This window comes from Pithys albifrons, chromosome 7 (assembly GCF_047495875.1).
Source record: "Pithys albifrons albifrons isolate INPA30051 chromosome 7, PitAlb_v1, whole genome shotgun sequence".
In the NCBI taxonomy this organism is placed as follows: Eukaryota; Metazoa; Chordata; class Aves; order Passeriformes; family Thamnophilidae; genus Pithys; species Pithys albifrons.
In genome coordinates, this window is record NC_092464.1 from 4540876 (window position 1) to 4553526 (window position 12651).

The window sequence follows — 12651 nt, forward strand, 5'->3', positions numbered from 1 at the left end:
CTTTCTGGTATTCCCATGGCTTTTATTCAGGTTGGTTTTCAAATCTAACTCAAGTATTAATTTCCCAAGATCTTTATTTGCATAGTCAGTTCAGTATCCCCACACTACACACAGTGGGATATCCAGTTTTTGTTGGAGGTTGGTTTTCCATTAGTTTATCACGACTCAGAGGAGTTTGCATACTGACCAGGAAGAAGGTGCTATGACAAACATCAGAAAGTAAAAGTTCTTTATTACACTTCCATGAAATATTCACTCAAGAGAGAGGAATAATTCTAGAAAGACCATTTACCTGCCTTTTTTCCAAGGCACTTTTTCCAATCTTCAGTACAGTAACTTGTTCCAACTTTGGTCAAGTGTTGCTAAAACATGTCACTTATGGAATTAACTTCAGAATACAAACTTCTGCTTCAGTACCTCATGATACATCTCCAGGGTACCTCATCCAGTACAAGCACTTAATATTAATCCTGAAAACTGGCATCCATCACAGATAGGCACCATTTCAATTTCAAACCTAACAACTCTTCTGGTTTTTTGTAATTCTGAAGAAGCAAACCACAGATCTAATCTGTAACTTGGGAATATAAGTAACAGCATAAATGTAAAGATACTGATACAGCTGCCTCTTATCCAGGAAGAAAAATGAGCCATATCAGCATGAGGCACTGCTACACACCAACTGCACCCAGGAGTAAGAATGTACTAGTGCTATTATTTTGGGATCACAAAACCACAATCCTTACTGCAAATTTATGACACAACAAGAGCTTTGTATAGATCAGGCTTTATCTGAAAAGCCCTTATGGTCACCAACGTATTTAGTGCTTACTAATATCAGGTAAGGAAGTGAATATATGTTTCTTGGATGACATTTCATATTGGAACTGGAGTTTTGTCAGAGAAGAACAAGGCAGTACAGAGAGAAATCTGGGTTCAGCATCTTTCATCAGATGCCTTCAAACAATTGCAGGATACAGAGTGGATCCAGAAACAGACCTCAAGGGGACGTTGACGACTTCTCTGCTTCATCTGTAACCTTGATTTGGTGGTGGGAACTCAGTCTGCCCTCAGAAGTTTCATGTTAAAGGCAGTGACAAGGAATTTACGTAAGTGTTGTTTATATTAGACGGAAAATATCTGAAGCACAAGGTGATTGAGGTGAAACTCCTCCAGCCTGTCATTCTTCCTCACTGTAAACTGCACAACTCTGGTCCTATTTCCTGTATTGGTGGGAATAGGAATGTGCTAATTCAGTCATTTCCTTTTTGTCCTTGCAAATAAAGTGCAGGCCAGGTCAGTCACAAGATTGGTTCTGTGCCATTCCAGTCAATGACAGCTCCTTGCCACCTAGAAATGAGAGCAACCATTTGATATCCATCAGTTAATCAAGCCATTGGAGAGGCAAACCCACACCCCTCAATCACCCAGGGACTAGGATGGACTTGTCTAGAATAACTAACCCCCTCTCAAAGGGAAAGAGAGTTGTACCCCCTCATTTTAGGTGCCCCAGGTTGGAGGTGTCTCCTCCAGTCTCTCCTTGGCAATAGAGAATCCTCAGCAGTAGCTGATGCAGTAAAAGGAACTTCATGTTGCAAAGACTACACAGAACACCCAAGAAGGGTACAAGAATTAACTCTATATCCAGAATACTCAGCCTCAGCTGCTGGGAGGCAACTTGCACCCTCCTCTTCAGCAGGTCTCTGACCAAGAACTGTGTCTGAGATCCTGTGACTGCAGTACTTCATTTAGCACCCACCTTTGCTTCTGACCTTGGTTCCTTCAAAGCATTCAGGGGCTCATTTTATGGGTGGTGGTTTGCTTTCCTATGCTGAGGTTTTGCCTCTCTCTGCCTTTATTCCTTCCTCAGAATAACACTAAAGATGTACACTGAGAACATTTCCAGATGAGTCCATCTGAATGTGCACAAAAACCTTCCATGGTTTTAATTCCTGGCTCTGCTTTGGCTGCCACAGCTCACTGCCCACTCCTGAAATGTGACTGAATGCAGAGGAGGTACCAACCCTGAATCTGCCACAAAACATGCCCACAAAGCACAGCAGAAGACAAAGATTTGAACCAAGACTTGGTCAAGGCAGGATGATGCTCTCCAGTCACACTGACCTGAGTCAGCTTGTACAGTCAGAGCCCCTCATGGCACGAATTCCCCCTTGTCTGTGGCATTTCTCATTTGCGAGGTCATGGCCCAGAGTTTCTGGGAACTAAATTATTGCACTGCCAGTGCTGAGCATTTATATCTGTTTTGAAAATCTCTGCAGAGTAAGACACTGGGGAGGGGGTGCAGGCAAGGGTGAGTTGCCAGAGTGCCACATTCCTTCTGTCACTGAGGAAAGGAAGTGTCAGCAAGGGGATGGCAGCTCAGGCCTTTTGCTGAGTAAGTCAATTAAGTGTAAAACAAAACCAGAAGCTGAAGCCATGCAGCGTTCAGAGCAATGTCTCAAAGGAAATGACCATCTGAGGGCTGTTGGGAAATTTTTCCTTCTGTTTTTCACTTTGCTGAGAGATTAAAAATAAATTAAAAAATGCAGAAAGACCATTCCCATCCCAGGACTTAGCAGGAATACAGAGCAGAATTGTCTCACATCTCAAGCCAAAAGCAGAATATGTTCCAGTTGGGGGATATTCAGCTTACCCTGACATTTGCCAGTGGTGAGAGCTCTTCAGAGTATCACCCCCAAACAACCAAATGCATGTGGAAAATACAACTGACACCTTCTGTCCCCATTGGGTTTTCCAGGTAATAACACCAAATCATCCCTAATCTTTGTGGAGTCTTTCCAAGGCACCACCTTCTATCTCACCAGGGTGATTAAAGCTTTGAGAGGGATCCACAAAGATCTCTCCAAAAGCCAAAAGACACCGAATGAAACCTGCTCTGAGACTACACTGTACTCTGGAAACACTCACAGGTGCTGACACCATTTTTATTCTTGTTACAGATGTTGTTAATCACTCTGCAGTGAGGAACTGGCCTTTTTTAAATCAGGCTTTCCATGAAGAGCTTCAGCAGAAAATGCTATTTTGAAGCAGGACTGAAGGCACTTTCAGAACAAGCCTTATTTCCTGGGTTTATTTTCAAACCATTTTTTATACTGAAAAGCAGCCTTTGGCTGTTTGCTCCTATGGAGATGAGCACAAAACTTCTTTCCCCTATTGAATCTGCACAGCAAGTGTCAAACAGTGAGGATCTCACTCACATGTATTAAACAAGTCTATTTACAGACAAACAAAACTGTGATCTTTTCCCCAAACTATCCTGTCACAAAGTAATTAAAATGCAAGGCATTTTCTAGCTGCTGATTCAATTATAATTTATCAGATTAGCAGAACTAAAAGTACATTTGACCCATCTGATTCAACCCAAGGGAACTGAAGAGGAACTGGTTCAGGCCCTGAACAATGCTCAGTCTGGAATAACATTCAGTGAGTATCTCCTGCACTAATAATTTGGTATTGTTTTAGAGCACATCAGTGACTCAGGGTGACAAGCCCAAGTTCTCCTCTTCTCCATTACATTCCCAAGGGTTGTCTCACCTCAAAGGCAAACAGATGAACTAAGGTGCCACTCAGGTATCACACAGCCCCACGAGCACAGAGTGATGGTGGAGGGTTAAACAAAATATCCTCCTGAATTCAGTTGGCAGCATCAGATGGCAGTTTTATCCCCTCAGGCAGAGCTCACAGATGTTATTTCCAGCAGCTGAGGAGCAGCACTGGGATGTAAGAGGGAAGGACAGGAGAAGGCGTCTGCACGGCATCTCCAAACCAGCCCAGGGATGCACATTCCAAACATCCCTCACCCACAACCTGACTGCTCTACAGATGTCTAGGGCTGAGAGCCACACTGAAAGCACTTGGACTTGTCTTGACCCTTTTTTGGGGAGCCTGCAGGTTAAAGTGAGACCTCTTGGTCACTCCAGCCACCTGAAGTGGTACCTGATTTAAACTCAAACCTCGCTCTTCTGATCTTTTATAGAATATAAAACATGAGCCTCCTCCTGCTGCAGAAGCAAAACAAGCCTTCTCTTCTGACAATAATAGTAATAATCAAACTCCAAATACAGCAACAGTCTATTACATATGCACTTTTCCCTTTGGGAGAGGATAAGAGAACAAACAGTAGGCAGATGTTGGGCATAGAACTCAATGTGTTACAGGATGGTGGTGCTCAGGTATTGGGGTAAACAATGGGGTTGTCATGGATTAGAACAGAACTGAGGCATGTGAATGAAAGGAAAACCCCCAATTAATAAAAAAATTAACAATAGTTAATCTTCTCAGTTCTCACTTCAGACTGTGAAATTCTCCACTGTCTGAGAAATTACTCCTCATTTCTGGATGAGAAAAGGTTGAGAAGGAGCTTCATCTTGAGTGTTTCATCAAAATAATCAACAGCTCTTTGCTTACTAAAAATTAGTTTAGGAGTGTTTCCCATGGTTTTATGATAGAAAATATTGCTTATTTTTATCTCCCAAATTGTTAAAATATTGGTTAGTTGGTTTGTTTTTACTTTTCCTTATATACTGTTTTGTAGTTGGAAGAGAAAGTTCCTGAAACAATAAGGAAAAATTTAACATAAAAAACCTTTTGCAGCAAGGTCACAGTTAAATCAATAGGATCAAAGCAAGTGGAGAACACTGAAAACAAGGAGCCAGAATGATCAAACAAAACAAATGACATTGGGATTTGCTGTTAATTTACTTCTCCAGTAGAATAAAACAGGGAACTTAAAATAAACAAACGGCAGCACTACAAACACTGTGTAACTCTGACACAATGCCAGGAGTGGAAGATGTTCTGAGAGCAACTTTAAGCAGTTCCATGAATTATTCCCCTTGTAAGGGGTTCTGAGGTTATACATTATTTATTCTAGTTTGGAGCCATGTTTATGTGTCACTGCAAGAGAGGAATCAATAAAATCTGCCTGTGCAGGGAGAGCCTGGCCTAATGTCACTGCTGTCACCTGGCAGGATGGCTCTTCTGCCTCTCTGTAACTTTATAATGGCAGCCCTTCATCAACACACTCTTGGCAGCCCTTGACCTTATTTATTTATTTTTTGGTGTTTTTTTTTTTTTTTACAGAACAAATTGTAGGAAGGAGAAGGAGGGAAACTGCAAGAGAAATCTGAAGCTGCCTGGCTTGCAGATCTAACAAATGTCACGGTCTTTGACAATGAGGCTTTTACTTCTTGCTCCAAAGATATTCAGATAGTAACTTTCAAAGTCATGCTGGAATTGATATAAAGCTGATTTTTCTACCCAGTTTTGCTTCTTTCATGTCTCACTAAGCTGAAAATGTTCCCATTAACTTCAGTATGACATGGATGAATTGCTTAAATGCCCACAGTTTAGTATCATATAAACCTCAAAATGGCCATGAAAATCCTAATGATAGGAAGTAGCCTTGTATTTAGGGAAAGAATATGAGCTCAGAACTGTCCAAAATGACTGCACAAAACAGTGTTTTGGGGTCTTGACAAACTCTGTGTTGCTCACAGACTGCTGGGGAAAACTGTGACTGTTGAGCAAAGGGCTTCATGCATTGAAAATGACACCCAAGTCCCCCAGTGCAACTGTATTTTTCAGAAAAGACTGAAGAAAATGGAATAAACTTTTTCCTTTTCTCATTATACCTCTGCAATAGGGATCAACCATTTTGAGGAATCTAAGCACAGAACTGTTGAATGAAGTTGTGCTCTCAAACTGTATTTGGCTCAGTCAGTTCTTGGTGATGTCATGAAAGTTCCTCTAAGAATGAACACCTTTGCCAGCTCAGTCTTAACTACAATAACACGCAATTAAAGGTGTCATTATTATTACAGCCTGACCCATTCAGATCCCTTCTGATTTTTAAGCAGCAATTTTACAAGTTTACTTGCTCCAATATTTTTACTACGCTCCAGCTTGACATTCTTTGTATCAATGACTATTATCTGCATGAAAACCTGTAATTTCACTTACTTTGTCCTAATACAATGTTCAAGTGGAGGAGTAAGATCATTTTCTTTGTCTTCAGTGCACACCTGAGTTGTATCTGCAGAGACACAATAGACATTGTCAGTGGCTGGAGTCATTTCTATGCATATAGAACCCCACAATGGCTTAGAGGAGCTCCACACATGGCAGTGATGGACCATCACACACTGTACATCTCTGGACTGAAAGGCCCTGGAGGGTGAGCACTGCTGGCACTTGAACACCATCTCCTGCCCTCATTTACACAACTGAATGGATGCCCCATTCCTGGAAGTGCTCAAGGCCAGGCTGGATGGGGCTTGGAGCAACCTGGTCTAGTAAAAGATGTTGGAATGGGATGATTCCTAAGGTCCCTTCCAACCCAAATCATTCCATGATTCTATGACATGAAAAAAGTGGCCACTGACAGGGCTGGGAATGCTCAGAGTAGATATCATGACTACGGCTCTTGGGAAATACAATTTGTGTGTTGAGCCAGTACTAGTTGTTCTGGGCAAGTACCTTGCCCAGAACTGTGCTGGCCACTTCCCAGTCAGAATGATCATGGGACAGTGTTCAGACTCATGGAATCACAGAATCATTAAGGCTGGAAAGGACCTCTCAGATCACCGAGTCCAACCATCAACCCAGCACTGACACACCCACCACTAAAACCACATGCCCTGACCCAGGTTGGTTCACAGATTCAGAGATGGTTTCAAGGAAAGCCACAGGTCAGAAAATGAGGGCTGTCATGAGGCTTTTATTTCACAACTGATGTTGTAACTCCTGAGGAGGTCATTGTTGTTACTCAAACACTAAGGACAGTGGTAGTGTTACACTTGAACAGAAAACTCCAAGTCCAGCCCAAAGTGCCTTAAGACTTTTTCACCATGGAAGATTTTCCCTTGGCTATTTAGCAAGCAATGCACAGACAGAAGGAGAAAAGGCTGTGTTGGATATCAGAGAGCTGCCCCAGGCTGGGAGCATTCCTTCAGGACGGAGAGGAATCGGCTGTTCCGGGGAAAACAGAGAGGTCAGTGTCTCAGACAAGGCATCTGTCAACAGTGAAAGTAGTCACTGAAGTTCCCAGGGACAAAACATCCTGAGACCAGCTTGGATGTCAGTCTGCTCAGCTGTTTCCTGTTTTGGACTAAAACATTTAAAATGCAGCAGGTTATTTTTTCTTTCTTTTTTTTTAACTCTTTCTTCTTTTCTGTCTGTCATCCAGCAATGGATTGGTTGTGAGCAATGAGTGATGCCAAGACAGGGTGTAGGATCTGGGTCTGCTTCAGTGAGACTGATGTAGACAGGATGGGAGGGAATTGTTCTTACATTCCCAGCTGCCAGTCTCAGACAGATCAGCCTCTCTCATGTCATGGAGAGAACCTGACTCTTCCTTGCCTGTTGATCTGGTCAGTATAAATACATGTAGAAAACTCTGAATAACTGTAAGGGCTGGAGTAGTAGGAAATGAGTAATATTTTAAAGTATATAAAGTACTGGCAGTTTTTTCCTATATCCTCAGGAACTTCAGAGGTGCACAGGAATCTTTTATGTTTAAAAGAGCCTCTTTTATCCTAATACTGAAGAGTTTATAACATAGAATCATAGAATTAATATTGGAAAAGACTTCTAAGATCATCAAGCTCAGTTGTCAACCCTCCACCACCACTAAGTCACACTAAGTGTTCTCCACTAAGTCATGTCCTCTAGTGCCACATCCACATGTTCTTGAAATCTTCCAAGGATGGTGACTCCACCACTCCTATGGGCAGCCTGTTCCAGGGCTTGACAACCCTTTCCGTGAAATTTTTCCCAATATCCAAGATAAACCTCCCCTGGTACAACTTGAGGCCACTTCCTCTTGTCCTGGCTCTTGTTACCTGGGAGAGGAGCCCAATTCCCACGTGGCTACACCCTCCTTTTAGGCAGTTCTGGAGAGTGAGAAGGTTCTCCTGAGCCTCCTTTTCTCCAGGCTGAGCCCCTCTAGGTCCCTCATCTGCTTCTCATCAGACCTGTGCTCCACTTCTCCAGCTCCCTTCCCTTCTCTGGACAGGGTCCATTAGGGATCTCCAGAAGTATTTGACCCCCTATAGGAACTCCTGATCCTGATGTTCTGGATGTTCCTAGTGAGAAGCAACAGCCACAGACCTGACCATAGCACTGATAGCAGGATAGGCACACGGCATGGCTGCCTTTCCAAATCATTGTCAAATTGCTGAATTTTGGCATTTTTAGCTTTGAATTCTTCCAACCCACAGGTTTGAATGGAGATGTTTAAAAAAAAAAGGGATTGGAAAAAAATATTACTGAAGGTGTATCTTACAGGGGGGGGAGGAGGAGGAGGAGGAGGAGGAGGAGGAGGAGGCAAAGAATCCTTAGGGAAGTTAATTAACAAACTGTGTTGGAGTGTTTCATATATCTCATTTAGGACAAGTAATAATGAAGTTACACTCTTCATCTTGGAGCCATCAACAGCAAGAAGGATGTGAATATAATTTCTTATATTTTCCCTTATATTCTAAGCTAAAGGTAGTGGGAAACTGAGAACCACCACAGATTTCACTCCTTGTGCTGCCTTTGCCTTTCATGGGCTCTGGAAAGGGGTTGAGGGTGGTGTCTATGGCCCTGGAAGAATCTTCTGGGAAATTTAGCTATATTATTCCTAGCAATTATCCAGCTGCTTTTTGAAAACACCTTGAAAAGGACACTGAGTTGAAGGTATGCACCAATGAGATACAAAAAAGATTTTTTTAAACAGACTGTACAAAAATTCCATATATCTTCACTTGGCAAGAACATATTGTAAATATTAACATAGGTAGGCATTAACTGTACTAGAAAAGACAAGCAGCATCTCTCTGGGCAGTACAACACTCTCTTTCACACAAATGATATATAACAAAAGCCCCAGAATCTCCACACAGTCCCTAAACAGCTGACAAAAGGTGAGCAAAATGTAGAGAGTTATTAGTTTAGATACACTGGCTTATTTTCCTTCTCTGCTTATCAAAAATTTCCATCCTAACACAAAGGATCAAAGAGTCTTCGCCCCTTTAGGGGAGTAGGTTCAGCTCACTAGTAGGTTTTATGTTAGGAGAAATTTTCTATCTAGTGGAACATGTCCCTGCCCATGGTAGGGGAGGCTGGAACCAGATGATCTTTAAAATCCCTTCTCACTCAAACCATTCAATGATTTCTTGTCTACATTTTGGCAAAAGGTTATGGGGATGAGAAACAGGGGAAATTCTCAGTATAAAGTAGTAATTGTTATTACTGTCAAATTCATAGTCTTTTTTTTCCTTCTGACTTTTTTGTATTTCCTGCTCCAGGCAATGCTTTCAAGATTTCCTGAAATGTGACCTTCATTGTCATCTTCCTAATTACAAACAAGATTCTCATTTAAAGGAATTCACCCTCTTGCTAGGGAAAACCAGACAATTTTGCTGACCAGTATCAGTGAGATGTGGCTGGGCAGCACCCAGCACCTCATGCTGTATCTCCAGGTAACCATTATCTCTTGTTGGTATTTCCCTGGTAGAAATACCAGTGATATTTTGCATTCTGATATTTCCATCTGGTCCTGTGTGTGTGGTTTAGATGTAGGACCAGTGTTACCTTTTGGATGTGAAGTAATTTCAGTTTTCTCCAGACCTGGCAGAGGATTACTGCTCAGCCAGAACTAGGACAGCACCTCCCTGGAATGATGAAAATATTTGCACTTTACTGCCCTTTGCAGAATTTCACAGATAACAGAGGATTTACTGGGACACATCCCTGGAAGAGGCTGTAGGAACAACAAAGAGATACCCATCTCTCCATGCACGTTTGGGCTCCGAGGAGAAACACACAGATAGGCCACAACAGGTTGAACAGTAAAGAGAAAGATTTCTATGTGCTCTGAGCAGTTTCTCCTCCAGATATCTCAGAGCACTTGGCAGCTCTGGATTTTGGAAACATTCCTGATTAATTAATGATGGAAGGACAGATAAGGACTCCTGGTTTGGACCGTATGTTACATGGTACAACACAACAGAAAAAATGTGGGTTTAGTCCCATGCTGAACTTTCCATGTCATTTTATCTGGGACAGACCATGTGGGAACCAGGTGGCAACTAAAGTCCTGCAAAGGTTAAGTATTTTTTCAGGTAATATATAATGTGACTCCTACAGACAGGGAGTTTCATTAAAATGACAAATAACAGGCAGAATGATGACTGAATTCACCACCAGATCTGGTGAGATGCCAAAGCCCCAGCACCACATGAACAGCTTTGCCACAGGGATTCAAGGAGAACATCAAACACCCAAACACAGCCCATCCTGGCCAAGAACCTGGTGCAAATAAGGAACAGAGACAACTTATTTTTTAAGAGTAGACTACAACAGAGTGGCTCCTTCAGATTGAGAAGGAATTTGATTATCAGAGAGTCATAGATTAGATTGTATAAATATATCAAAGCAAAGAAAATGGAAGATAAGCAGGATATTATTAGCAAATAAGAATTTAGTGGTCAAGAATTTATTGATAAGGCAGTAAAGTAGGTGCTTTCTAAGGATCAGGATACTTATCCAAATGCCTTCCAGTTGGAGAAGTATGTGGTTACTGTAAAAGCAGCTGGATAATTTGGCATGGTCTCCTAAAAGAAGGAGAGTAACCAGCTGGAGGATCTTTTGCAGGTTTGTTTCTCCAGGTGGGCTTACAGGCAGGTAAGAGGCTTTTCTGGGCAGATTACTGGCACCTTCTTGCCTGGGAGGCAAGGATTCTGTGCTTCCTCACCCTCTCTGCTCATTTTCCTACAGGCTTGGAGGCTTGAGGAACAGCAGACTTGCATTTCCTGCCTGTAGAAACAATGTGAGATGATGTAAAGGAGATGGGAGCAGTAAAGTGTGTTTTGTGGTCCTGGGAGTATGAATAGGTGAGAGAGGCAACTTGTTCCTTGGAAATGTGGAATCAGTGCCAGTGAATGCTGTACCAGTGTGAATAAAGTGGCACAAGCTCACTTTTAACCCTCTCCACAGCTAAACCTCCAAATTTCCTTGTGAAATCCAATTTCCAATTAACCACCAACACTCATCACAGAAATTAGGGAACAGGCACACAAATATTCACTGCCTGTGACCATCATTGCTTGTGTTATTGGATTCTTCTGCCTGTGATGCTGCTGCCACTCCCAGAGGTGGAAGGCAGAGCTGCACATACCCACTGTTAACCGGATCTCCTCGTCCTGGTTGGCCAAACCATCGTAGTAATAAAGATCAAACCTCCGTCCCGTTTTCCAGTCACTGAGCAAATCCTTTTCCAGACAAAACAGCACACTGAAGTGGCTTTCACTGCACACCAGCCAAATTGGGTACCTGGGGGTCTTCAAGTAGCAGCCAACCTAAAAGACATAAAACATTACAATGTCATGGGGGAGAAAATTCACTGTGGAAAACATGAAATTCATAAGATCACTTATTAATTATAGTCTGCAAACTTTAAGGAAGGTTCATGACAGACTCTTGATGATGCAGACCAGGACACCTCCAGTAAATCAGGGAACATATAAAGCAAATATCTGGCTTTCAGTTACAGGCAGGTAATGACATCCAGCTGTAGTGCCCTTAGAGGAAAAAGATTCTATCCCAGATGATCAGAACCAAAGGGAACTCTGTCCTCTGCAAGAGCTATAAAACCACAGGGGGTTTTGGTCAGGAATACGACACAAGATCAATGGGAGATTGTGCTCTCATGCAACAGCACCTGGAAACCAGGCAAGGCACTCAGAGGATGTCAGATGACATGAATCATCCCTGCGTAGGCAATTCAACCCAAAATCTCTCCTTGCATTAAAAATACAATATATTCCCTTCACTTTACCATCTTCTTCCAGCTTCACAGTCAAAATAGATACAATATTTTTCAGCTACTAGAAGAAAGTGAAACCAGAAGCACTTGTTTTGCTTCATTATTCTTAAGAGTGAAATATTATCATCTGAAAAAAGACCACAGTGATTTCTTTCAACAAAAGACTTTAAAAAGCCTTTGCCCTCCTTTTGGAAACTGGAAGGTATATTTATAAATAATCTGAATATTCTGTATGAAATTACATATAAATAATTCCTTTTTCATTCATAGATGATTTAAATCAGAATACTCAAGAGACTGACTCTCTTATGGATGGGGAAGGGGGTGCCAACAACGCTGCAGTAGGTCAGCCAAGGGTTGGCATGGCATGACCTGGAGATGGCAATCCTGGTGGGAATATTTGCACAGCTCCTGGAGCACAGAGGGTCAGGGATGCACCTGAGACACTTGGACACCAACACACACAGTGTGGGACACAAGCAGGATGAACTGGAAATGTTGGTCACCTCCCACAGCTACAATACCACTGGTGTTGGTTTTGAAACTCAATATATGCTGATTTAAAATGAGTCACAGAATTTCCTGCAACCCCTGAGGTCAATGAATATCTTGTAGGATTTTCTTCACCTCACACTAATGTGTTTTGAGACAGATACCATCCATCTACTAAGCTGCAACAGGATATTAGCTCTATCAGTAGTAAATAAGAGAGCAAAATTAATGATTAGATTGCTCAATGAAGCAAAGAAACCCCATTTCTTCCAGCTAGAATTTTAATATTCAGCTACATTGGGTATTTATTATCAGCTATATTCCTGTCA

General features: G+C 42.1%; 1 protein-coding gene across 3 annotated transcripts in view; it reads right to left on the bottom strand.

The window, feature by feature from the left end:
• Positions 1-215: 215 nt before the first annotated feature.
• MINDY4 (MINDY lysine 48 deubiquitinase 4) overlaps positions 216-12651 on the bottom strand; it is a 71531-nt gene continuing 59095 nt past the window's right edge. For all 3 annotated transcript variants that reach the window (XM_071560684.1, XM_071560683.1, XM_071560685.1), the window contains exons 16-18: positions 11183-11363; positions 5983-6055; positions 216-1350 (exon numbers count right to left, since the gene is read on the bottom strand). In XM_071560684.1, coding sequence (XP_071416785.1) covers positions 1302-1350; positions 5983-6055; positions 11183-11363 — 303 coding nt within the window. In that variant the 3' untranslated portion in view covers positions 216-1301. The remainder of the gene's footprint in view (positions 1351-5982; positions 6056-11182; positions 11364-12651) is intronic.